Here is a 26,872-nt window from a genome sequence, read left to right on the forward strand (position 1 = left end):
TTTTCGCTGGTCACTAGTAGGTCCACTCTCTCCATGCTCCAACAGCTTTACGGTATTTATATTTAAAACAATGTGTGGTTCCTGCCTCTAGTACACCACTCTTCAGAATGTTTCAATTCCTGACAACTCTATGACTGAAGAAATACTTCCTTACCTACCTGGGACTTATCTGAGTTTTCAGCATCCAGCTGTGACCCGTTGTTGCTGCGTCCTATCTCTGAAACCTTCTGTCCACATCCGTCCCTATCCCTCCTGTCCTCCAGTATAGTCAGGTTGATTTCCCTTAACATCTCCTCGTAAGATATATCCTTTAGCTCTGGGACTAGTTTTATAGCAAACCTTTGCATTTTCTCTAATTTCTTGACGCGCTTGACCAGGTGTGGGTTCCATACTGGTGCTGCATACTCCAATATGGGCCTGACGTACACGGTATACAGAGTCTTGAATGAATATTTCCTCTGTTGTAGGAACGCTATTCTTAGGTCTGCCAGGCGCCCATATGCTGCAGTAGTTACTTGGTTGATGTGCGCCTCAGGAGATGTGCTAGGTATTATATTCACCCCAAGATCCTTTTCCCTGACTGAGGCTTACAGATTTTGGCACCCTAACCTGTATTCTGTTTGTAGTCTTCCTTGATCTTCCCCAGTCTTCATGACTTTGCCCTTCTGGGACTAAACTCCAGGAACCAGTTGTTAGCTAGGTCTGACCCTTGTGGAACCCCGCTCGTCACAGGTGCCCAAACTGACACCTCGTTACATACCATCACTTTTTTTTCCTTCCTGTTGGGTATTCCTTGATCCATTGCAGTGTCTTGTTATTCATGCCTGCTTGTCGTATAGTCTCTCCTGCCTTCTGTCACTTTGCCGTAAAACTCCAGTAGGTGTGTGACACAGGATTTCCCCTCCCTGAAACTGTGCTGGTTATCGTATATAAGCACCACCACTTTTCTGAATAGCTTCTCCATAACTTCTGAATCCTATACATGTGAGATACACTGGTCTATAGTTTTGTCACCTGTTGTATTGAAGATTGTTGTTGTTAGTGGCACGTACAGTTTCTCTTTTCCCTCTCTCAGGACACATGGAAAAATATTCGATCCCACCGCCTTTGAGGTTTCTACCTCATTTAGCAGCCTCTTGCCTCCTCCTCCTCTCCGTTGTGTAATGTGTCCAACACTTGGTGTACCCTACAAACCCGGTTTGCTGGAGTCCTTTCTGTCTCTACTGAAAATACTTCCTTAAATTTTGTGTTGAGCTCTTCAAATACTTCTTCATCGTTTCTTGTGATCTCCCCTCCTTTCTATCTCAGCCTGAGTACCTGGCCCTTGACTGTTTTCCTCCTTATGTGGCTATACAACGGGTTTGGATCAGATTTGGCTTTCGATGCTGTGTCATTCTCGTATTGCCACTTGGGCGTTCTCCATATTCGTGCAAATTCGTTTCTGGCTCTTTGGCTAATCTGCTTATGTTCCTGGGTCCATTTTCTTCTATATTTTTTTCCATTCTCTAGCGCACTTAATTATGTCCTCTCAACACCTTTGGGTGAGTCAAAGGCTCGTTCTGGTTTTCCCATTGTTTCTGTTGCCCATGGGTATGAACCTCTCCTCTGCCTCTTTGCATTCTATGGTCACGTATTCCATCATTTCATTTACTATTTTTCCCATTGGTTCTCTTTCCTACTGTATCTCAGGAAAGAAATTCTTTATGCCTTTGTAGCCCCTTCTTTTGTAGTTAGCTTCTCCCGTCCTACCCATGCTAGTTCACTCTCCACTTTTAACTTTACAATGTATTCGAAGCTCGGGACCACATGGTCACTAGCTATGATGTCCCCAATATCCCCAATGTCTGGACTACTCAAGGTAAATACGAGGTCCAGCCTTGTTGGTTCATCCTCACCTATCTCTCTGGTAATGCCAATAACATGTTGATGCATGAGGTTTCCCAGTACGACCTCCATCATCAAATTAGCCTTCCACGTTTCTGGTCGCCCATGTGACCACAGTTGTTTGAAATATACAACTAGTAACTTTGCTCTGCTCGTATGGGCCCTTCTGGCCACCACCGCTTGTGTCCACCGTTGCTCTGTTGCTCTCACCATACTCTTGTCATGGTCTCCTGACATTCTGTGGTGGGTTGTACATCACTGCAATCACCACCAGTCTAAAGTGTTCCTACCATGCAGTCCCTTGCTTCCGCTCTGTTCATACCTTCCATCTTCTCTTTCCCCTCTGTTCCCTCTACCTTTCCTCAGAATGTGATAACCAGATGGAAAGATCGCATCTGTTATTATCTCTGTGAGCTTTCTTTCCATGAGCACTACGATATCAGGGGATACCTCCATGATTCTTTTGTCCCAGTCCTCACATTTATTTGCTATTCCGTCTGTGTTGGTGTGCCATACCTTCAGATTTTCCCAATATTGTCTTCTGGTGGGTTTGCTGGCTCTAGAGGTGTAGGAGACCTGGCAGGATACTAGGAAAGGCCACTTGGAGTTTGTGATAGCAGTAGTCGAGGCTGTGAATGTGGAGTGTGGGTTGTTTGGGTTTAATTTGTTTCGTTGTGTTGGGGTTTTTGGTTGTGTTCTGTGGGTGATTCTGAGGAAGGTTGTGTTTTCTGGTCATCTTGAGCCTGGGCTTTCCCTGCCCATCTCTTTCACTCTCTCTTATGCCCCTTGTGTCTTTGAATCCTCTCAGTTTCTCTCATTCTTCTCATGTTCTTTCATGGTTGAGGTACACCCACTGGTAATTAGATGAGCCCCTTAGTCATAGTTTCTGTTGCAGGATTCTGTTTTGTACCATTTCTGACTTGAAAATCAATTTAATTAGATTATTTTTTCCCCTTGAGTACCACCCTATTCTCTGAAAATTTGCCAGCTGGATCATATTTCCTCTCCTATCCCATAATGTTTTCAATCTCTTTCCCCTCTCTCTGTCGTCTTTCTTTGTATGTTATACCTTTGTGCCTCTCGAAGCCCTTGAACAAAAATTAACCTGTGTGTGTGTGTGTGTGTGTGTGTGTGTGTGTGTGTGTGTGTGTGTGTGTGTGTGTGTGTGTGTGTGTTTGTGTGTGTGTGTGTGTGTGTGTGTGCATTCATGTGTGCTTGAATTCACATAAGCCTAAGATACTCAAACAATCATTGTGATATACTGTGTAGAATACTAACTCTGAGCCTTCCCCTCTCCCACAGGATACTGAAGAAGGCCGGGGTTACGTACCCTTCGTGGACTACAGCAGCAGGGACTATGCCCCAGTTCCCAATGGGCGGCGTGCCTCCTTCAGCGACCTGGGGCTTTACCCTCATCCTGTTCCTCCGACTTCGCTCTCCTCCGCCACTCCAAATTTCTGCACCATTAAGCGAGGCAGCAGAGGCCACGACTCTGCGGGTGAGAATGGTAGAAGTCTACTGGACAAAAACAGCTACCATGATACCTCAACCCTTTCTCGTCATTCAGCATACTCCATGGTTCGTGCCCCTACCTATGGTTCCCCGCCGCCACCTCCGTACCCAAAGAGCTCTAAAACAGGGTCTCCAAGAGGTGCAATGTCCCCCACGGGGACGAAATCTGTAACTCTTCCTAACTCCGTGATCAATGCCGATGAACGTGGATCCCCAGAGGCCAAATATATCTTTTCACCAGAGGCTATGATGAAACCAGGCACCCTAGTGTGACCTTAGATTAAGATGCAGCTTATTAGGACTTCGAAAAGCTGCTCTACACAGACTTTAGGGGAAGCTGAGGTCTCATCAGTAGGTGACTTAGTTAAGATACTGGTGAGCTCTTTATTATGCATATATTGGTGAAGTATCGAGGTGCGATTAAAAGGCTTCACCTACTGTATGAACTACTCTCCTTTCTGGACCCCATCTACTGTATGAACTACTCTTCTGTCTGGGCTCCACTTCCTTCGTGAAGTTTGAAGTTTCGCCTAATCTTCGCCTTCGTAATTTCTCCGCCTCCTCTATATTCATCTATTCTGTGAAACACTCTATCGTTACTTTTGTTGAAACTTCCAACATCTCTGTCAAACTCTAACTATTGTCGCTGACATAATTCCATGTAAACCTAGGAGCTTCCTCCTTCTTTGATACGTCTTCACTCCCTTTCGTTGAGTTTCCGTTACTTCTTTGAAATTCCCTTCTGTAGTCCGTCAAGAGCACTAGCATTAAGAATCTCATCAGTGTGCTTTACCTAAGTGATCCCTTCACAAAAAAACAAAAAAAAAGTTGTGAATGTCCCTTGCGTCTAGTAGGTGCCATTAACCTATATCGAGGTCCCGCAAACCTGCTATCATTCTGGCCTTGCAAACACTCACTAGTGCACTCTCGCTTCGCTTGGTATTCGAAAAGAATCTTAGACGAAGTTTGTGAGAATTAAATAACCTCTTTCAGAATTTTGTATTGGGCTTAGTAAAGAGTTGATTGTGTTTATTTCCATCGTTCTATCGTCAGAGCGAGAGAGATTGAGAACCACGAATTGCACGATAATCAAATGATAAAACAAGATTTTATAAGTTTGATTTTCATTCCGCAGTCCACAGGAGAAGTGATCTGTTGAGATGGTGATGTGCTTGATGGTATAAGATGTTGATGTGGCAGACATGATAGTGATGTTGAAAACATCATGTAGTGGACATAAGATATTGATGAGGACAAAATATTGATGTGGATGGCAAGATAGTGATGTAGAGGAGAAGATAGTGATGTGAAGTATTTGTACTCAGTCTCCTTCAATACTCAGACTCATTCATTATGCGTAAATATTTGTGTGCCAGTCTCGTGTCCAGTAAACAGTCTTGCAATACATCAAACCGTCTTAGTAAGGCTGTCTCTTAGTAAGACTGTCTCTTAGCAAGGCTGTCTCTTAGTGAGGTTGTCTTAGTGAGGCTGTATTCATGAGGCTTAGTGAGACTGTCTCTTAATGGAGCTAACTGAGGCCGTCTTAGTGAGGCCGTCTTAGTGAGGCCGTCTTAGTGAGGCTGTCTTAGTGAGGCTGTCTTAGCGAGGCTGTCTTAGCGAGGCTGTCTTAGCGAGGCTATCTTAGCGAGGCTGTCTTAGCGAGGCTGTCTTAGCGAGGCTGTCTTAGCGAGGCTGTCTTAGTGAGGCTGTTTTAGTATGAAGAAATGACACATTGCTGAACATATTTTTCCTAAGTTAACTTAACTCATGGTAATATAATTTGTGTTAGGCCAGGAGAAGTAAGTTCTTTCTGGAGTTTTAAGGAAGAATTTTAATTTACTGTTACGACTGCATCTAAATTTTAAAACAACTTAACTATGAAATAGGAACGAAAACTGAACAGCGATTGGATCCGTTTCGCATCGTCGTCAAGTGACTAGTGGATAATCCGCTCGTGACTCGATAATTGTCAACATCAGAACGAGGCATTATCCAATTCTGAAATTCAATTTGTAGAATTATTTGGATTTTTTTTTGTAAATAGGGTACTGTGACTTTAGTGCAGTGAGCATTTTACGTAACCTAGTGACTACGTTACAATCAGTCCCAGAGACAACGACTTGTTTCGTACGTTGTGCGTCTCACACGCTGATATTTCCCCACAGACACAAACAGCTCAGAGCTTTTCCTTGATAAATTAATTTTCCATGCAAACTAAATGCCTCCTTGTATAGAGACATTTTTTTCTATAGCTCTGATGAAATTTTCTCGCTTTTTTCATGTCAGCAATAAAAAGGCAGCCTTGTTTGTGACGACATTTAAGAAAGGAATGTTTTTTTTTTATCACATCCTTGTTCTTGAATCCAGTTAAAGAAGTTCTCATAGAATGAGAGATATGTCGACCCCCCCCTTTTTTTTTTTTTTGAAGACGTTTCGCCTACCAGTCGCATTCGTAATCCAGTAAAGAGTTACATTTGAATCAATAGCCAGGTAATTTTAATTAGAGTTACTAGTGTCCTTGCCGACACATCTTTAATGTGAGGACCTAAAGGCACTTCTGGATTTACCGGCGCTTCCTTTCTTCCTCGTGAAGACATAAGAGGCGATGCTATTTACACAGACACGCTCTTCTTCGTGAAGACAAAGAGGCAATGCTATTTACACAGACACGCTCTTCTTCGTGAAGACAATCAAAGAACGCTAGTTTCTATTTGCCTACACTTCCAGAAATACTACTGTATTTTTCCGGAACTTCCATGTTCGTGGAAGCAATTTCAGAGGCAATACGAATCTTGCTGGCAAATACAATTACAGCAGAACAAGGCGACGACACGTTTGTTAGGAGACTGCGAGTGCAACTTAAGTCAGGCCATTGGTAGTCGCCAGAGGATAATTAAATAAAGTTTCGATAAAAGTGGAAGACAATATGTAAGAGACATTCATAGTGTGTTCCTGAGTGTCTCACCATCAGAGATTCATCTGCAATGAAAACATTCAATCTTGACGATGATCATGACTATATATATATATATATATATATATATATATATATATATATATATATATATATATATATATATATATATATATATACATATATATTTTTTTTTATTATCACACTGGCCGATTCCCACCAAGGCAGGGTGGCCCGAAAAAGAAAAACTTTCACCATCATTCACTCCATCACTGTCTTGCCAGAAGGGTGCTTTACACTACAGTTTTTAAACTGCAACATTAACACCCCTCCTTCAGAGTGCAGACACTGTACTTCCCATCTCCAGGACTCAAGTCCGGCCTGCCGGTTTCCCTGAACCCCTTCATAAATGTTACTTTGCTCACACTCCAACAGCACGTCAAGTATTAAAAACCATTTGTCTCCAGTCACTCCTATCAAACACGCTCATGCATACCTGCTGGAAGTCCAAGCCCCTTCGCACACAAAACCTCCTTTACCCCCTCTCTCCAACCTTTCCTAGGCCGACCCCTACCCCGCCTTCCTTCCACTACAGACTGATACACTCTTGAAGTCATTCTGTTTCGCTCCATTCTCTCTACATGTCCGAACCACCTCAACAACCCTTCCTCAGCCCTCTGGACAACAGTTTTGGTAATCCCGCACCTCCTCCTAACTTCCAAACTACGAATTCTCTGCATTATATTCACACCACACATTGCCCTCAGACATGACATCTCCACTGCCTCCAGCCTTCTCCTCGCTGCAACATTCATCACCCATGCTTCACACCCATATAAGAGCGTTGGTAAAACTATACTCTCATACATTCCCCTCTTTGCCTCCAAGGACAAAGTTCTTTGTCTCCACAGACTCCTAAGTGCACCACTCACTCTTTTTCCCTCATCAATTCTATGATTCACCTCATCTTTCATAGACCCATCCGCTGACACGTCCACTCCCAAATATCTGAATACATTCACCTCCTCCATACTCTCTCCCTCCAATCTGATATTCAATCTTTCATCACCTAATCTTTTTGTTATCCTCATAACCTTACTCTTTCCTGTATTCACCTTTAATTTTCTTCTTTTGCACACCCTACCAAATTCATATATATATATATATATATATATATATATATATATATATATATATATATATATATATATATATATATATATATATATATATATATATGAGAGAGAGATAGTAACACCTCTGGTGCTAACTCATCATCGAAGAAAAAGAAAATAAACTTGTTCTGGGAAAAAATTCTGGGAATTTTCCTTAGGACTGTTTATTTTCTCTCCCTGCCATCCCTATAAATATATTTTTGTTGATTTTAATCTTAATGTTCTTTTTATATCTTTGTTTTTAATCTTTATTTTTTAATTTTTAATCTTTGTTTAATCTTCATTGATTTTTTACTTTATTTAAATGTTACATAGAAAAAAACTAATATAATTATGAGTACAAGCATTTACTAACACGAAGAACTGCAAAAAGTTTGGAGAAACACTAATTTAAATTGTGGAGTTCCGTGAGCTGCTCAGATGCCAGCAGGGAACTGAATCAAGCGTTCCCTCTCTGAATCGCGACTTGGGCGCTGGAAAAGAAAGACGGCAGCCCTTGGGTGTCTGTTAGCTTCGATGAACCTTTAACTCAACTCCTTGAGGAAATCCATTGCATGTTTTTTATTGTCCCACAAGCCAAGGGTTTCCGATCCTATAGGGATGAATTGGTACTGCTGAGCCAAATCCCTTGTTGAGCTTGTGAACTTCCCTATGATCCACAGCACCGCCCTGCTTACCAGCACTCTAAGAGATATAGGTGTCGGCCAGGGAAGATGTACAAGTCCCACTCCAGGAGCTTTCCATTCTCCCAGGAATATAGTGATACCGTCAGGGTTGTATGCAGATTTTAGGGGATGGGGGGGGGTTGCTGAGTAGTAAAGATGTTCTCTCTTGGTTGGGCACAAGGCTGTAGCAAGGCTTCTCTTGATGATCTCGTTGACTTCATTGTGTGTAACATACGAACCAGACCATGCAGACTGAATTGATCGGCTACCCCTTTGCCACAAATACACTTGTACTCAGTGTAAATAGGGGCAACAAGGCAGAGAGCCACTGTAATACAAAGAGTCTGCGGTGTCAAGACATATGCCAGTCACAGAGATGGTAGCTGACAAGAAAAAGTCACCCAAGTGATGCGCAATCACCTCTAAAAAGCGAGCTTTCTAATTTCCAGAACTTACACCTGCTAGTATAGATGCAACAGCCTTTACCATGATGGGGCTGTCCTTACTGCATTGTTTGTTAGCAGAAATTTTAGTTGGTCTCTTCGACTCTGTTTATAGGGTTTCTCACATGCTGATGCCTCTGCTGTAACATAAGTCATCCACTCCTACCTAGCTGTGTGTATATTCTGGTAGAATTGTCTTCAGCTGTTTATTGGATTCATGGGAGGAAGATGAAAAAGCTGGCAGGGCAATCTGAAAGGCTGTATGACAGAAAGTGTGTCTTCTCCCACTGTAATTAGTCTAGGAAAAAGTTTATTACTTTTTCTAGCATGGACATTAAGAGGGAGCCATACTCTTTCAGTTTTGGGCTGACAAAGGCTGGAGAGCATCATCTGCATCAATGTCACTGATCCTGATTTTCACCCACTTAAGGACAGAGATTTTGTTTTCCAAAGTCTCACCGATACCATTAGAGCCAAGAGGGGCATCAAGAAAAGTGCAACCAGTGGAATCAGTGACTCCTTGCCAGGAACGCCACAGGATGATTTTACAGCTACCTCGTCTGTGACTTGGTTGTGTCAGCAGCACGAACTATGGCCCTCCCGTCTCATCACACAACTTCAAAAACCTTTCATTTCGTGTGCGTGTGTGTCTGAGAAAATTCACCTGATATGTTTAGTTATCCTTGAATGAATGTTCAATGGTGAAGGCACCACCGTAGGAGAGCGGTATATGTTGGAGTCTAATAGATGTGTGTTTGTAGGGTAACCACTGTGTGCAGGGTAGGTAGGTAAGACACACAGGCGACATAAAGTTGCCTAAATGTTGCCTATATGTCTTACCTACCACCCTGTCGGTATTCTATACCATTTTGATACTCACGGGTGCAGGGTAGGCCAGGGCGACTTACCTGTACTGAGTTTGAGGTATTAGTTAGGTATAATGAGTAATAATGTGACTACACGAATCATGAGGAGCCTGGACAAGGACATTTATCTACATGTACACTATTAAGACATCTCTGGGATGTCATTACACGTGTCTGGCTGTGTCAACATAGAGCTTCCATGCTGTTCTTCTATATGGTTTTCTTTTTTCTATGGTTTTGACTGAGGTGGCATCCCTGATAATTAAGTGGTCAGTTCCTGACTCGCAATATGTCCGAAACAAGATACACGAGGACATTAATAACTATCTTGACATGATGTTAAACAGAGCTTTAAGGAACTGTTGACAGCTTTACTTCTGTTTCATCTCAGGCAAACTTTACAGTTATTATTTTTATTATTTTTAGTAGTAGTATTGTAATTATTATTAATATTAAGCTTTATATGAATTAATAAACCCGTGTAAATTAGCGCAAGGAATAGGGAAGGCTCGATCCTCTGTCTGACATGGGAGATACAAGTGAAAAAAGAACCAGACGAAGAGTATGTTAATAATAAACAGTGGTGGACACAATTATTGGGATGCAAACTCTCTCTTGACAACCACCAAACATTGGAACCCCAAGAGCAGCTGAACATACTTAGCAGTGGGAGGTGTTACGCAATGAAGGTAGTGCAGAAATGGCTTTTCATCTTCTAAAGTAAAACAACTAAGCGAACAGGGAGAATGTATTAAATGGCACTGCAGCGTAAGACATTTTCACAACTGAGCAGCGGCCGCAAATTCTTGGGCCTAACTCGTAGAAAAAGCTACTCTTATATGCTATTACCTGGGTATGTTGTTTCTCTTTTTCTCACTGGAAGAGGTGAATGCTAGTTTTACACGTGTTTATTTCCTGAGGAGGTCGTATGAATGTAGAAATTCTCTTTCTGACATTTATGCTGTCAATTAGTTTTGTCCTTCAGTTAACTGAAGGACATTCTTAGGCAGTTATGTTTACTACTGGGATTATTATCCTTTACCAGTAGGGTAAGTCTTCCTCTACCGTTCATGATTATTATTATTATTGTTATTATTACCACTACTACCAACGCTACTACTGCTACTACTAATAATAATTCTACTACTACTGCTTCTACTACTATTACTATTACAATTATTATTACAATTATTATTAATACTATTACTAATATTATTATTACTACTACTACTACTATTTATAATAAAAATAACAGTTCATTTGCTGATACTACTATTACTACAAGTAACATTGCTAAGTCTCTTGCTACTACTATTGCTATTAATACCACTACTACTAATTTCCCGATATTTTATGGAATTTTCATCACCTGACTTCTCTTTCAACTATCTTCCCTTATCCCTCTTTGCTGATTTGTTTTATCTATTTCCTTTTCTAACTCAGTTGTCACCTATTTTTGGTCCAAGACAAACCGAAACGTCGTCAGAATTTAGATTTCCTTATTGTGGGTTATTTATATTTTCCAGTCACGATATTGTAACTTTGATTTTCCATAGACCGCAGTTAACCGCCTTTTCCTCATTATAATTTCTTTGATATTTATTTATTATTATTATAATCAAACAGAAGTGCTAAGCTACAAGGGCTATACAGCGTATTTCTTTGATAGTTTTCGTTCTTTCAGATTCTTCCGTGGTGTCTGTGAAGCCGCTCTTATTGAATCTGGGCGATGTAAAAACCAGTTACATTTCCTCCGTGACTGTCCTGCTCAATAAGTCTCGGCTTCGTCCTTTTCTCACTCTTTTAATTAGATTATTTTTGGCTCTTCCTTCCCAGAACATGTCTGCTACTCTCTCCATCAGCTCAAAACTTTCGATTAAGTCCCAAGTGAAAGATTCTTTCTTCACCATCTGTCAACGTCAGCTTACTCTGTTTTCCTGTCTTCCCTGTCTTCCTATCGCTGCCATTTCGACATTTACCACCTTTGTCCATACATTCTGTAATATTACGAAAACAAACTACACTATTTTATCTCTCTTATCCTAGGTTCATATTTTTTTTCACACTGTGTGCTAATCTTTTATCTGTTCCACTCTCCCGAAACGTTTTTGAATTTCCAGGTTTTTGTGATTCATTTGGCACCCGACCCGGTACTGGTATTGACCTGAGTAACTCCTTTCGTCCTCTACACTCTCATAGTAACCCTCAAATATATTCCATGCTGGACGCTCTTACACCAGTCTGTGACAACCCTTTTTCTAAAAATCACCACCATCAGCTGGCCCTAAATTTGCGTCCAACGTTATCTTACCTTCTGATAAAGGGAGTTGGGTGGCTGTCCTCGATAACGAGGATTACGTCAGAAAGACTGAGTCTTTGTTCTTTAATTTTGGCAACTGTATTCCTCTTGTTTCCGGCTCTTTTGATTGTATCAGAATATGTTTCATCCTCAAACTACGTCCTCTGGCCAGTATCTCCCCCATTTCGATCTTGTTAAAAGTTTTCGTGTTGTGTGTCACTCTATGTCTTATTCCAATGGACTTTTTGCAACTTAAAATACAGGGGTACCTTTATGTCTCATCGTTCCTTCTAGAGAAATCGTTCTCAACATCTGTTAGACATTTGCGAACCTCACATGTTAATAGCTACAATTTAAAGCACCGGTAATTGAGAAAATATGTACTGAGGAAAATTCATGAATTCTGGAATGATTTTTAAGTAATTCATATTCAACCAACTTCAACAACAAATTAATATATTTAAAAACAATACATTCATCTGCGATCCATATTTACTCTACATTAACACATTCCATAGTTAACTTATTTTTGTATTTCGACTTCAATGCAACAATTACAGAAAATCTATTTTCACAAAGATAGGTTGAGGGAAAAAGGTATCAGTTACTTGACTGCCTTATCAGTCAGTTCTGGAACACAGAAGCCAGAACCCAGGAGCTAGACTCCTGTGAAGTCTTGCTCTCAAGAGTTGTTATACGGATGTTTTATTACGATGTTTTATTCTTTTTTATGTATGATTTGAGAGTACTGCATTATCAACATCATCAAAGGTGTGTGTAATCCAGTCGTTCCTTGATTCATAAGGTGATCACTTACGTCATATATACTTTGTCTGACGATGGCATTTCTGATGGTATTAAATAACTTCACTGACGAGGGCATAAACATGATTTCTCAATCACATTTTGTTTAACAAGAATTTTGAAAGCATTTACTGCCTTTTCCTGTAAGCTAATATTTGGTAGATATAGGTTTTGCCACCGAAGTGGCTAGTTTATTGTGCACCCCATGTCTATTTTGTGGACAGTAGCTCAAGAGCTTAGATACACGAAAGGCCTAGGAACTAGGCCCACAAAGGGTTAACAGGAATACATCTCGATTTATATCTACAGGTCACTTATCTGTTACAAGTAAATTTAGGACTTTAGCTTAATATGTTTGTGGTCCATTTAGACAACTATAAAAGTCAGCTAATTATGGCTATTCTGCTATCTAATAAAAGTCATCGAAGTAGCGTAGAAATGAAAATATAACTGATGCAAAAAATCCTCGCTTTTTCTCGCAACTCGAAAAAAAAAAGATTGATAACCTGCTTTTTGACAATGATGATTGCTACTCTCATAACATAACGGAAGCAAAAAAACTCTTCAATTTAAAGTGCGGGTACGTACCCCTGTCTTCTAATAACATTCTTCATTCTTCCACCATAATCTACCTTGTCCATAATTATTATCGCATTTCCTTTGTCTGTTTCGTAATATGAAGTCTTGGATTTTTCCTTAATTCATGGTACAACTTAACAAATCTTTGATGACAATTGTGTTGCAGAGGTCTGAAACCCCTGCAACACAATTGTCATCAAAAATTTTGTTAAGTTACACCATGAATTAAGGAAAGATCCTGGACTCCACCTTACGAAACAGACAAAGCAAATGTGATAGTAGTTATGGACAAGTTAGATTATAGCAGAAAAATGAATGTGTTATTAGAAGACGGGGGGAACTTACGTCCCCCTTAAAGTGTGGGTGTTTAGGATACACACAGTTGACACAAAATTATCAGAACACTTCTGAGCCCCGATGTCATTTTTTTTTTTTTTGCAAGTGTTTTCCTCCAAATACAGAAGTGAACAAATTTTACATCTAATTACAGAGGTAACACTTAACTAAAAGTCAGCTCTACTGGCCTGACCGAATCCCAGCTCTGTCATTACTTATCTCCAGGCATTTTGATCAACCATTAGCAAGCAAGGATTTTTCAAAAGAGAAAGTTCTCAACCATATTTCCAATGAATTCATATCTATTAAATACAAGAATACTGGATACACTCTCCCACTACTGTACTCACCATTTTCTACACTCACCCACTACTGTACTCACCATTTTCTACACTCACCCACTACTGTACTCACCATTTTCTACACTCTCCCACTACTGTACTCACCATTTGCTACACTCACCCACTACTGTACTCACCATTTGCTACACTCACCCACTACTGTACTCACCATTTGCTACACTCACCCACTACTGTACTCACCATTTTCTACACTCACCCACTACTGTACTCACCATTTTCTACACTCACCCACTACTGTACTCACCATTTTCTACACTCACCCACTACTGTACTCACCATTTTCTACACTCACCCACTACTGTACTCACCATTTTCTACACTCACCCACTACTGTACTCGCCATTTTCTACACTCTCCCACTACTGTACTCACCATTTGCTACACTCACCCACTACTGTACTCACCATTTGCTACACTCACCCACTACTGTACTCACCATTTGCTTCACTGATAACACTAAACATTCACCTCTTATGTATGGCCTCCTGCCTTTACTATCAGAAAAGTTGCTCTATTAGAAGCCTCTATTACATTTGAAGCATCTCCACCTGTGGTTGTAAGCTGCACAGGTTTCTTACCTATAATTTCGTGACTTATATCTGGAAAGAAATCCGCTAGTTTACATGCACAGTAACTGTTTGGTGTATTTAAAACCCTCGTTTAAGAGCATTACTCAGCAAATTCCACACAGTAGTGTGTGATCATCTTAAGAAGCAGTCCACGTAAACCCATCTTCAGATACCTGCCGCTACTTGAGCAGTTTTTGTCTCTTGTTTGTGATTCAGACATTTTATTAGATGTGCCACGTTCACATTACTCATTTTTTGTTTCAGTGCGCCTCGTTAAGCCTTGTTTACACCACTGATCCATTAATAAACTTTTATCCCCACTGACCTCAGATACACAAAATGAAAAAAAAAAGAAAATGCTCATTAACATTTAAGTTTAGTATAATTTGCCCCGGAGGATAAAAAATGCAAACAAGAACAAGCAAGTTTTGTACAAAAATAAGTATGCTGAAATAAACGCAACAAATAATCATTGACGGTAACGAACTGTTGCACGTATCGAGAAAGAAATTAATGGTCTCTAAAACTTGACCAACTCGCCATTGTGACTACTGAGTAGCTCAGGTGGTACAACAGTAGACCTGTAAACGAAGTGGCTAAACACGTAAGCAATAATCTTTTCGGTCTAGTAACTGGCAGAAGACGGAAGCTGCACCGCGTTCGCATAAAATACAATAAAATCTATTACTAATAGTGTTGAGATGTGTGGGTTATACAAAATAACAAGCGTCAGTTTCGCTTATTAGAATTTAGAATGAAGAATCCTTTCAAAAAATTAACGTGACATCCCTACTATCGGATGACTTGTAACTATTAAGTTAATATCTGTAGATCTGTAGTAAGGCAGTAGGTCAGCTGGGAATAAATATTAATGGATAACGGAAAATAAAGAACTAGCTGGAAAAGATATTCTTACAGTGAAGCTTTAAGGAGACGCTGGAATAACTCAGCGGCCCCGTAGGGATCCATGGTCCTCAGGGTGGTTACGTCTCACATGTTCTTGTCTCGTGGTTTACCAAGACTTTCGCTCAGTTTTCTCTGGTTCACCTCAAGACTTCGATTAACCATTGCTTCCACATTCTTTCTGATGCTGTGTCTCGATGCAGCGTCTTTCTTTGCTAGTGTTCTTGATGTGTTAAGTTTTTTCGAAGTGCAAGCCATTGGCAGACTACTGCATCTTTCTTTTTCTACTAAAAGCCTTCTTCTTCTGGAATCTTCTTGGCCAAAATTCCGTATTTTCCTTCCAGTGTTACTTATAATCCCAAAATTTGCTAAATTTTGAAGAGCGAACTCCGTAACTGTTCGTCTTCCTACTGTACGTCTTCCTACTGTATTATCAGTGTACGTCTTTCTTGCTTCCCGGGTAGATGATGTCTTTGCTCACTCGCCACTTGACTAGTCTCTTCCTAACTTTCCGTAGGGACTTATATAATTTTGTTCCGTCTTTCAGGTTTAATGCTGAATAGGAATCTGGTTCACTACATCCACAGCTCAGTGACTGACTTTTTTTTTTTTACATCTATAAGTCTATACGCTCAGTTGGCTGCATATCCTATTTTCTTTTTTCTTGTCATGTTCCATCTGACAAGAAAAAGTTCTCGTTGGTTTCCTTCTTGCTCATCGTGTTTGTGATCATCAATTTCTCGACTTTCTTTTATTATTTCATTTTGTCTGCTTAGCTATCCTCTCAATTTCCTAAGCACTACACGAAATTTGTTTCCTAAACCCATTTCATCTGTGAAAAATGTAATAATTTGCCTTTCCTTATAGTTCCAACATAAAAAATCTAAATAACACTCATTTGGATATCAGACTAGCATTTCTAATTCCTACTTTTCCTCTTCCCGCTGATGCTTCTGACGTCTTCTCTATTTACACATGTTGCCTTCTCTAATGCACTGATGCATCTGTCCCCTTACTCTCTTATATTCTTTAAGAACACAAGAGAAGGATTCGATTTCTTGACACTGGAAACTTTCTTTTCTGTTACGATAGAGATCACTTCCATCCTCTGAACACAAGAAAAGGATTCGATTTCTTGACACTGGAAACTTTCTTTTCTGTTACGATAGAGATCACTTCCATCCTCTGAACTGGCCCTTACAATAATTACTCTATCTTCATGTAGGCCTCACAGGCACTGTCTCCTTGAATTAGTTCTTAATCATCATATTCCAAACATGAAATCTTAATACCCTTTTGTCTTGTTGATGTGAATCTTTCTCAGTACATTGTCAAATCCTCGAACATTCAGCACAGTCGTCGCCTTACCTCAAGTTCTCTTCATCTTTCCTGTCTTTCTTTCGTGAGCAATTTAAAGGTGAAGATACCAAGCTATGCTATCCCCTTGAGAGGCAATTTATCTCAAATCACCTTACTACTACTACTACTACTCTGAACTCGGTACTACTACTAAAATTATTAATACTACTACTATTTGTACTCATTTCCTGATCCGTTGTCTGATATTTTCTTCTCTTGACCTGTCCTCTAATACTCCATCCTCCTCTTCTGGTTTTCTCATGTCATTGCGCAGTTGGCATACGTTAGTGTTCAAGACAGACCCAAACATTGTCTGGAATTTCTGCTCCAAAATGTGGCTTAATTCTGAATTGTTCCCGCCACGTAACTTTGACGTATATTCTTTAACATTATTTTTTTACAGTTTTATTATTATTTAAAAATTCACTTAACCAACTGAACATTTTATGGAGAACTTTCATACACAATCAATCGAACACACTGAAGCACTAATTATCTACTCAATAAAATGATTAATCTTGTACAAATATTGTGGATCACCGGAAATAATTCATTTACATATTCAGTGAATAACTGAAGTGCACATAAATGGACCATAATGCTTACTAATGTTCTCATAAAGTGGACAACTAAAGTTGACACTCAGTGGACCACGATGAACCGTTAATGGGGACATTAAATGGACCACAGTGGACCAGTAATGTGCCAACCTGTGGTCGTAAAGCAAAAAGTTAATTTCTTACAAACTATTTTCTGCAGATTTCTTGTGTTACATTGTTATGTTAAGTTACGATAGGTTAGGTTAGCTGTGGTTAGGTTAGGTTAGCTGTGGTTAGGTTAGGTTAGCTGTGGTTAGGTTAGGTTGGGGTAGAATAGATTTAATTAGGTTAGATTGACTTCTCTTAATGAAAATTAACCAACTCAACGAAGGACCACTAATGTGTACACAAAATGGACCATTACTGTACACATTTACTAGAATGATATAAATATTGTACATTTTCAATATAAACACAATAGGCCAACAATGAACATATTCAATAAAAAAAAGAAATATATCGATAATGTATATATTTAATAATGCACAAAAGACAATTATGTACTCATTCAATGTACATATTATGGCAGAAAATCCTCACATCTGTTGAGATCTGTTTACAGTAACTATACATCAATTACTCTGTTAATGGACTGTTTGGTATTAATTAGCCCTTTCTAAGGTGTGTTCGAAACTTGGTTCTCCTACGTCAGACCAGTATTTAACCTCCTACGTCAGGCCAAACGTAGCTCTCGTACGTCAGGCCAAAAATTTATCGAAATTTTGAGGCGCCCAGAGTCGATCTCTTTTAAAGTTTAAAATTTAATCTGGTTTACATCTCTTTCTGTCTTCCTCCCAGTCCTGTCCCGTTATTAACTGTCCCTTTCTCGTTATATTTTTTTCTATTGTCTCCTACTTTATTTCTCTCTCTCTCTCTAAATTCAGTAAGGTAAAGCACTATAGAAATTGTCATGAAGGCTCAGTTGCCTTCCAAGGCAGTGACACCCACGATACTGTTGCCTTCCAAGGCAGTGACACCCACGATACTGTTGCCTTCCAAGGCAGTGACACCCACGATACTGTTGCCTTCCAAGGCAGTGACACCCACGATACTGTTGCCTTCCAAGGCAGTGACACCCACGATACTGTTGCCTTCCAAGGCAGTGACACCCACGATACTGTTGCCTTCCAAGGCAGTGACACCCACGATACTGTTGCCTTCCAAGGCAGTGACACCCACGATACTGTTGCCTTCCAAGGCAGTGACACCCACGATACTGTTGCCTTCCAAGGCAGTGACACCCACGATACTGTTGCCTTCCAAGGCAGTGACACCCACGATACTGTTGCCTTCCAAGGCAGTGACACCCACGATACTGTTGCCTTCCAAGGCAGTGACACCCACGATACTGTTGCCTTCCAAGGCAGTGACACCCACGATACTGTTGCCTTCCAAGGCAGTGACACCCACGATACTGTTGCCTTCCAAGGCAGTGACACCCACGATACTGTTGCCTTCCAAGGCAGTGACACCCACGATACTGTTGCCTTCCAAGGCAGTGACACCCACGATACTGTTGCCTTCCAAGGCAGTGACACCCACGATACTGTTGCCTTCCAAGGCAGTGACACCCACGATACTGTTGCCTTCCAAGACAGTGACACCCACGATGACACCCACGATACTGTTGCCTTCCAAGGCAGTGACACCCACGATACTGTTGCCTTCCAAGGCAGTGACACCCACGATACTGTTGCCTTCCAAGGCAGTGCCATCCACGATACTGTTGCCTTCCAAGGCAGTGACACCCACGATACTGTTGCCTTCCAAGGCAGTGACACCCACGATACTGTTGCCTTCCAAGGCAGTGACACCCACGATACTGTTGCCTTCCAAGGCAGTGACACCCACGATACTGTTGCCTTCCAAGGCAGTGACACCCACGATACTGTTGCCTTCCAAGGCAGTGACACCCACGATACTGTTGCCTTCCAAGGCAGTGACACCCACGATACTGTTGCCTTCCAAGGCAGTGACACCCACGATACTGTTGCCTTCCAAGGCAGTGACACCCACGATACTGTTGCCTTCCAAGGCAGTGACACCCACGATACTGTTGCCTTCCAAGGCAGTGACACCCACGATACTGTTGCCTTCCAAGGCAGTGCCATCCACGATACTGTTGCCTTCCAAGGCAGTGACACCCACGATACTGTTGCCTTCCAAGGCAGTGACACCCACGATACTGTTGCCTTCCAAGGCAGTGCCATCCACGATACTGTTGCCTTCCAAGGCAGTGACACCCACGATACTGTTGCCTTCCAAGGCAGTGACACCCACGATACTGTTGCCTTCCAAGGCAGTGCCATCCACGATACTGTTGCCTTCCAAGGCAGTGACACCCACGATACTGTTGCCTTCCAAGGCAGTGACACCCACGATACTGTTGCCTTCCAAGGCAGTGACACCCACGATACTGTTGCCTTCCAAGGCAGTGACACCCACGATATTGTTGCCTTCCAAGGCAGTGACACCCACGATACTGTTGCCTTCCAAGGCAGTGACACCCACGATACTGTTGCCTTCCAAGGCAGTGACACCCACGATACTGTTGCCTTCCAAGGCAGTGCCATCCACGTTTCCGCCGCCATCAACACCACCACTATTACGAACTCATGTATCAAATTCAAAGGCTGTTATCCCTGCTCATAATTGAAGTCACCTGTCAAAGAGCAACCAGGCAATGAAAGACCAACGAAGGAATGCATAGATATGTACAGTATATGCAGAGTTAATTCAGTATAACAGTAATAGACCAAAGAGCAAACAGCTCCCCACAAGAGCATGTTTACATTTGAGGATAGAAAAGGGAGTACGAGTATGAGTGAGTGTCTCACTGCCGCCAAGTGATCAAACACGAATTACGTCACCTCAGCAAGCAGGGCCATCTCTCATAATATTGCTTGCTTGAAATGGAATATTAATTAGTAGTGGGGTCTCAAAACTGCCAGTTCACTCTGTAACTTTTACGCCCTCTGCCCATTATACATGATCTCTGCCAATTACTCATGTCCACATCTCACCTTCCACTCCCTCTATAAACCTTCTGCTCTCCCCATCCACCCCCTCTGCCCACCATCCACACCCTTTGCCTACCCTCCACACAGTTTGCATACCATCTGCCCTCCCAATCCACGCCTTCTGTCACTCAAGAAGCTCTCTGCCTACTCACCACGCCTACTGCCCACTTTCCACACCTACAACTGTCTATGCCCGATACTCACCCTACACGCTCTCTGCCTAATATTCACTCCTGCCCACTACCCAGGCCCTTTGCCCATTATCCAGGGCCTCTCCCCACTATTCAGGTCCTCTGCCCACTATCCAAACTCCAGGCACTTAGCCATAATACCAACTTACCTCATAATTTGTAATATTTTAAAATAAAGAATTAAACTAAGTCTGCCCGAAATGCCTAGCCATGCTAGGCGTTCTAGTGGTACACTTTGTAATCATTATTTAACTACATGTAAACCACACAACAACCAAATTCTGTAAATTCAACATTGTAATCTTTATAGAGAATAAACTTTGAATTTGAATTTGAATTTGAACAGTATCTGATAAGGGTAAAGAAGTTCTCGTTGCATTTCTGGATTTGGAAAAGGCGTATGAAAGTGTGGATAGGAGACAATGTGACAGATGTTGCAAATGTATGGAATAGGAAGCAGGTTACTAAAAGCATTGAAGAGTTTTAACGAGGACAGTAAGGCTTAGGTTGGAGTAAGGAGAGAGGGATATATTTCCCAGTAAAAGTAGGCCTTAGGCAGGGATGTGTGATGTCACCATGGTTGTTCACTATATTAATAGATGGGATTGTAAGAGAAATGAATGCTCGGGTGTTGGCAAGAGGTGTAGGATTAAAAGATAAAGAATCTAACGCAAAATGGGAGTTGTAACAGTTGCCTTTTGCTGACGACACTGTGGGTTTAGGAGATTCTGAAGAGAAGTTGCACAAGTTGGTGGACGAGTTTGGTAGAGTATGTAAGAGAAGTTAAAAGTGAACATAGGAAAGAGTAAGGACCACCATCCTTTAGGATGGTGGAGAGAGGGATGCGTAATTTGTTCAGTTCACAGATATGAATTCCTTACATGTGGTATAGACGTCTCACGTCTCTGCTGCCAACCAGCAAATAGCTGCTATTCACACAAGCATTGCTGCTTAAGTTATCGCTACGGATAAACAAAAGAAAATGTAATATTTATTTCACTAGTTGAAGAAAATTTCCGTATAGAGAGAAAAAATATTTATATGTGCAATAACGGAGGAAAAAAGTGAGGTGGGAGAGGTGGAATATTTGCCACACTGTATTAATTCTAATTAAAATGTTTCTCCTTCGCTTATGGTTGATTACTTAAATCTGGAGAATGTTGTGGTTGCTGCAACCTGTTATTGGTGATAGCACGTACACACACACGTACACGTACACACACACGTACACGTACACACACACGTACGCACACACACACACACACACACACACACACACACACACACACACACACACACACACACACACACACACGAGAGACCAGTGAAAAGTCGGAGCAAGGAGCTATGACTGGACCCCTGCAACCACAATCAGGTGAGCACGAACACACAGCCAGGAGCTATGAATCAACCGCTGCAACCACAATTACGTGAGTACACACACATAGCCAGGAGGTATGAATCAACCGCTGCAACCACAATTACGTGAGTACACACACATAGCCAGGAGCTATGAATCAACCGCTGCAACCACAATTAGGCGAGTGCTCGCGCGCGCACACACACACACAATAATTATGTTTAGTAACTGTTTACCTGGAGAGAGTTCCGGGGGTCAACGCCCCCGCGGCCCGGTCTGTGACCAGGCCTACTGGTGGATCAGAGCCTGATCAACCAGGCTGTTGCTGCTGGCTGCACGCAAACCAACGTACGAGCCACAACCCGGCTGGTAAGGAACCGACTTTAGGTGCTTGTCCAGTGCCAGCTTGAAGACTGCCGGGGGTCTGTTGGTAATCCCCCTTATGTATGCTGGGAGGCAGTTGAACAGTCTCGGGCCCCTGACACTTATTGTATGGTCTCTTAACGTGCTAGTGACACCCCTGCTCTTCATTGGGGGGATGTTGCATCGTCTGCAAAGTCTTTTGCTTTCGTAGTGAGTGATTTTCGTGTGAGAAGAGTTTCAGTAACGTGTGTTGCTACTGTGTCACATCTCCACACACAGGCGAATGCAACAACTTGTCTGTTCCAAACATCACATAGCGTACATAAGTTATCAGACTTAATACAGTGTTACAGATTTTGTGTAATTGATTGAAGCTTTTGAGGATAGATTGAGACACTTATGCAGCATATGGGAATCTTTATTGAGGAAACGTTTCGCCACACAGTGGCTTCATCAGTCCAATATAAAGCAGAAAGGTGTAAGGAGATGAGTGTGAGGTAATTAGTCCCTCAGCCTGGAGTCGATGTGTTCAGTCCATCGACTCCAGACTGAGGGACTGAGTACCTCAAACTCCTCCTCTCCTTACACCTTTCTGCTTTATATTGGACTGATGAAGCCACTGTGTGGCGAAACGTTTCCTCAATAAAGATTCCCATATGTTGCATAAGTGTCTCAATCTTCAACTTGTCGGTTTTTAAACCATTTATCACACACCTTTGAGGATAACTGATACAAATTAACAACTCACAAATAGTGGAAAAAAAGCATAAAGGAGTTTACGGTGATTGTATAGTGGTGAGTACATTGTGTTGTGGCCGCAGTGACCCTGGTCACGGCAAAGAGGATTTATGTTCAGAGGCGTGGTCATGGACAGGGCGGCGGGGGCGCTGACCCCCGGAACACCCTCAAGGGATACTCCATCGTAGACTATTGAAGACCTCCGCTCTCTGTTACTAGGTTTTCCTAGATTACAAAATACTCTTTCTTCCAAAGGTCAGACATTTTTTATATTACGTTTTATTATAGTGAATATTTCCACTTTACACTGAAAAAAATATTATTATTATTATAATCAAGGGGGAAGCGCTAAACCCGGAGGATTATACAGCGCCTGGGGGGGGGGGGATGTGGAAGGCATTCAGGCTTAATTCAGGGAACTGGAGCACAGATCCAATTCCCTAAATCAACTGAAAAAATAAAACTCCAGTTTTTTTTAATTTGTAGCCGAAGTAAACGTTTTGTTTTGGTTTAACTTTTAATGTTTAGAAGTGTTAGGCTTATGGGAACGATTTTAAAAGAATTGGTCTTCATTGTCTATTTACCTTTAAAATATCTAATCTCTTCATATTTCATTAATGAAAGTCATGTTCAGACTATCGTTGAATAGTTTTGAAAGTGATTCACCGAAAAAATTTCCAGCGTAATTTGGATTTTTTGAATATATCTTCATGTTTCATTAATATAATGTGCCCGTCTCAAATGATGCATTTCGATTTATTTTTTTTTTATTAACATTCACGATATAGAAATCTAAAAAATAAACTGTAAAGAATAAAATAAAAAAAAAAGTCTGGCATAATGCAGTAAATCCAACATGATAACGAATGTTTGATAGTCAGGAACATACGAGGACTATTTTTTTTTTTTTTTTGATGGGGGAAGGTTTTGGAGAGAGATTTTTGAGGCGGGGGGGCTGGGGTAAAAATTTTCATACATATTTTACTTCTAGAATTTAGCAACCTCATCTAAGGTGGTGTTAGTTCAGTGTCTGGAAACGAGCTGAGAATCAGTTGCTTGTTCTCTCAGAATAACAAGAACAACGTTCCCAGGTCGCATCACAAGACCAAAGTTGTATACAGTGAGAAACAGAATCCTCATTCCCGGGAAATTTAGCGTCCTCTACTTAAGAAGGTTTAAGCTTCGGTGTACGGCTCGACTAAGAGCATTATGGACACTTAAGTTGCTCTGGAAATGGAATTAAGAGGAAGTTTCGTGATCCTCTTCCAGTATCAACCAGTGGGATGTCTAATGTCTGTCTGACTCTCGTTCTATGAAATTTGTGTCGGTAATGTTAAATAACCAAGTGGATTTGATCTGGCATTGTTGTAGAGTACGCCTTTGGGAGGCTAGTGACACCAGGGAAAAAACTGACATTAATAATATATCTTTATTTCTACAAGTACATGTATATGGTATACAGACCTAGCTGACTTCAATGACATACTTTTGTATAGAAAGCCGCTTGTTATGCAGAGCATTTCGGGCAAATTAGGTCAATTTTGTCCCGGGATGCGACCCACATCAGTCGACTAACATCCAGGTATCCATTTTATAATGATTGGTGAATATGGACAACAGGTGTAAGGAAACACGCGCAATGTTTCAACCCTCGCCGGGAATCGAACCAAGACACCTCACCGTGTGAAGCTAGAGCTTTTGCCACTAGGCCACGAGCTATAGAATTCTGCCTAAGAAATTATTGGGACAAACGTAGCGCCCAGGCTCTCATGTGATCAAAGATACTCAAGTGCTAAATGTTGTGACAGCGCAAAATACCTATTTGAAATCCCTATTTCTTGTTTGACTGTTCATTTGTTGGTATCTATTTTTACAGTGCTAAGCTTTAACAAGTTCACAGTTGCTGGTGGAGAGCCTTGACGTTGGCTCTGCTCAAACGAGGTCCTTCAACATTAAGCCGGTCATAATTACTTATTTTGAAATGTTTGCGTGGTGTGTACTCACCTATTTGTGATTGCAGGGGTCGATTCATAGCTCCTGGCCCCGCCTCTTCACTGATTGCTACTAGGTCCTCCCTCTCTCTCTCTCTCTCCCTGCTCTATGAGCTTTATCAAACCTCGTCTGAAAACTGTGTATGGTTTCTGCCTCCACAACATCACTTGCCAGACTATTCTACTTCCTGACAACTCTTTGACTAAAGAAATACTTCCTAACATCCCTTTGACTCATCTGAGTCTTCATCTTCCAACTGTGGCCGCTTGTTTCTGTGTTCCATCTCTGGAAAATCCTGTTTCTGTCCACCTTGTCAATTCACCGCAGTATTTTGTAGGTCGTTATCATGTCTTCCCTAACCCTCCTGTCCCCTAAACCTTTCTTCGTAGGACATTCCCTTTAGCTCTGGAACTGGTCTTATTGCAAACGTGCTTGAGCAAGTGTGGGTTCCAAAGTGGTAGTGCATACTCCAGTATGGGCCTGACGTACACGGTGTACAGAACCTTGAACAATTCCTTACTGAGGTATCGGAACGCTATTCTCAGGTTTGCCAGGCGCCCATATGCTCCACCAGGTAACTGGTTGATGTGCACCTCAGGAGATGTGCTTGGTATTATACTCGCCACAAGATCCTTGAGTGAGGTTTGCAGTCTTTGGCCACCTAGCCTATACTCTATCTGTGATCTTCTTTGCCCTTCCCCGATCTTCATGACTTTGCATTTGGCAGGGTTAAATTCGAGGAGCCAGTTGTTGGGCCAGGATTGCAGGCTGTCCAGGTCTCTCTGTAGTCCTGCCTGATCTTCATCCGATTTAATTCTCATCAAATTCACATCATCTGCAAACAGGGACACTCTGAGACTATCCCTTCCGTCATGTCATTCACATATTCAAAAAATAGCACTGGTCCTAGGAACCCCGCTCATCACAGGCGCCCACACTGACACCTTGTCACGTACCATGAGGGGTGGGTAGATTGCATTTTCTTGCAGTCCAAGATAATGCAATCTGCCCACCCCTCTCTCTCGTGTTTTACATCTGTTACCTTGTCATAAAACTCCAGCAGGTTTGTGACACAGGATTTTCCTTCCCTGAATCCATGCTAGTTGTCATTTATAAACTTGTTCCGTTCTAGGGGCTTCACCACTCTCCTGATAATCTTCTCCATGACTTTGCACACTATACACGTCAGTGACACTGGTTTGTAGTTTAGTGCCTCGTGTCTGTCTCCTTTCTTAAAAATGGGGACTACATTAGCCGTCTTCCATACCTCAGGTATTTGCCCAGTTTCAATGGATGTATTGAAAATTGCTGTTAGTGGCACACACAACGTTTCTGGTCCCTCTGTAAGGACCCACGAAGAGATGTCTAATCCCACCGATTTTGAGGTATCAAGCTCATTTAGCAGCTTCTTCACTTCCTCCTCGGTTGTATGTATCTTATCAAGCACTTGTTGGAATATCCCTTGTTGGTGCACTTCCCTGTTCTGACTTCACGGAGTCCTTTCTGCTTACACTGTAAATTATTATTATTATTAACACACTGTCCGATTCCCACCAAGGCAGGGTGGCCCGAAAAAGAAAAACTTTCACCATCATTCACTCCATCACTGTCTTGCCAGAAGGGTGCTTTACACTACAGTTTTTGAACTGCAGCATTAACACTCCTCCTTCAGAGTGAAGGCACTGTACTTCCCATCTCCAGGACTCAAGTCAGTCCTGCCGGTTTCCCTGAATCCCTTCATAAATGTTACTTTGCTCACACTCCAACAGCACGTCAAGTATTAAAAAAACATTTGTCTCCATTTACTCCTATCAAACACGCTCACGCATGCCCGCTGGAAGTCCAAGCCCCTCGCACACAAAACCTCCTTTACCCCCTCCCTTCAACCTTTCATAGGCCGACCCCTACCCCGCCTTCCTTCCACTACAGACTGATACAC

General features: G+C 41.6%; 1 protein-coding gene across 1 annotated transcript in view; it reads left to right on the plus strand.

The window, feature by feature from the left end:
* LOC128696582 (uncharacterized) overlaps positions 1-3,669 on the plus strand; it is a 31,381-nt gene extending 27,712 nt beyond the window's left edge. The window contains exon 2 of the mRNA XM_070094636.1: positions 3,187-3,669. Coding sequence (XP_069950737.1) covers positions 3,187-3,669 — 483 coding nt within the window. The remainder of the gene's footprint in view (positions 1-3,186) is intronic.
* Positions 3,670-26,872: the final 23,203 nt, after the last annotated feature.

This window comes from Cherax quadricarinatus, chromosome 47 (genome assembly GCF_038502225.1).
Source record: "Cherax quadricarinatus isolate ZL_2023a chromosome 47, ASM3850222v1, whole genome shotgun sequence".
NCBI lineage: Eukaryota > Metazoa > Arthropoda > Malacostraca > Decapoda > Parastacidae > Cherax > Cherax quadricarinatus.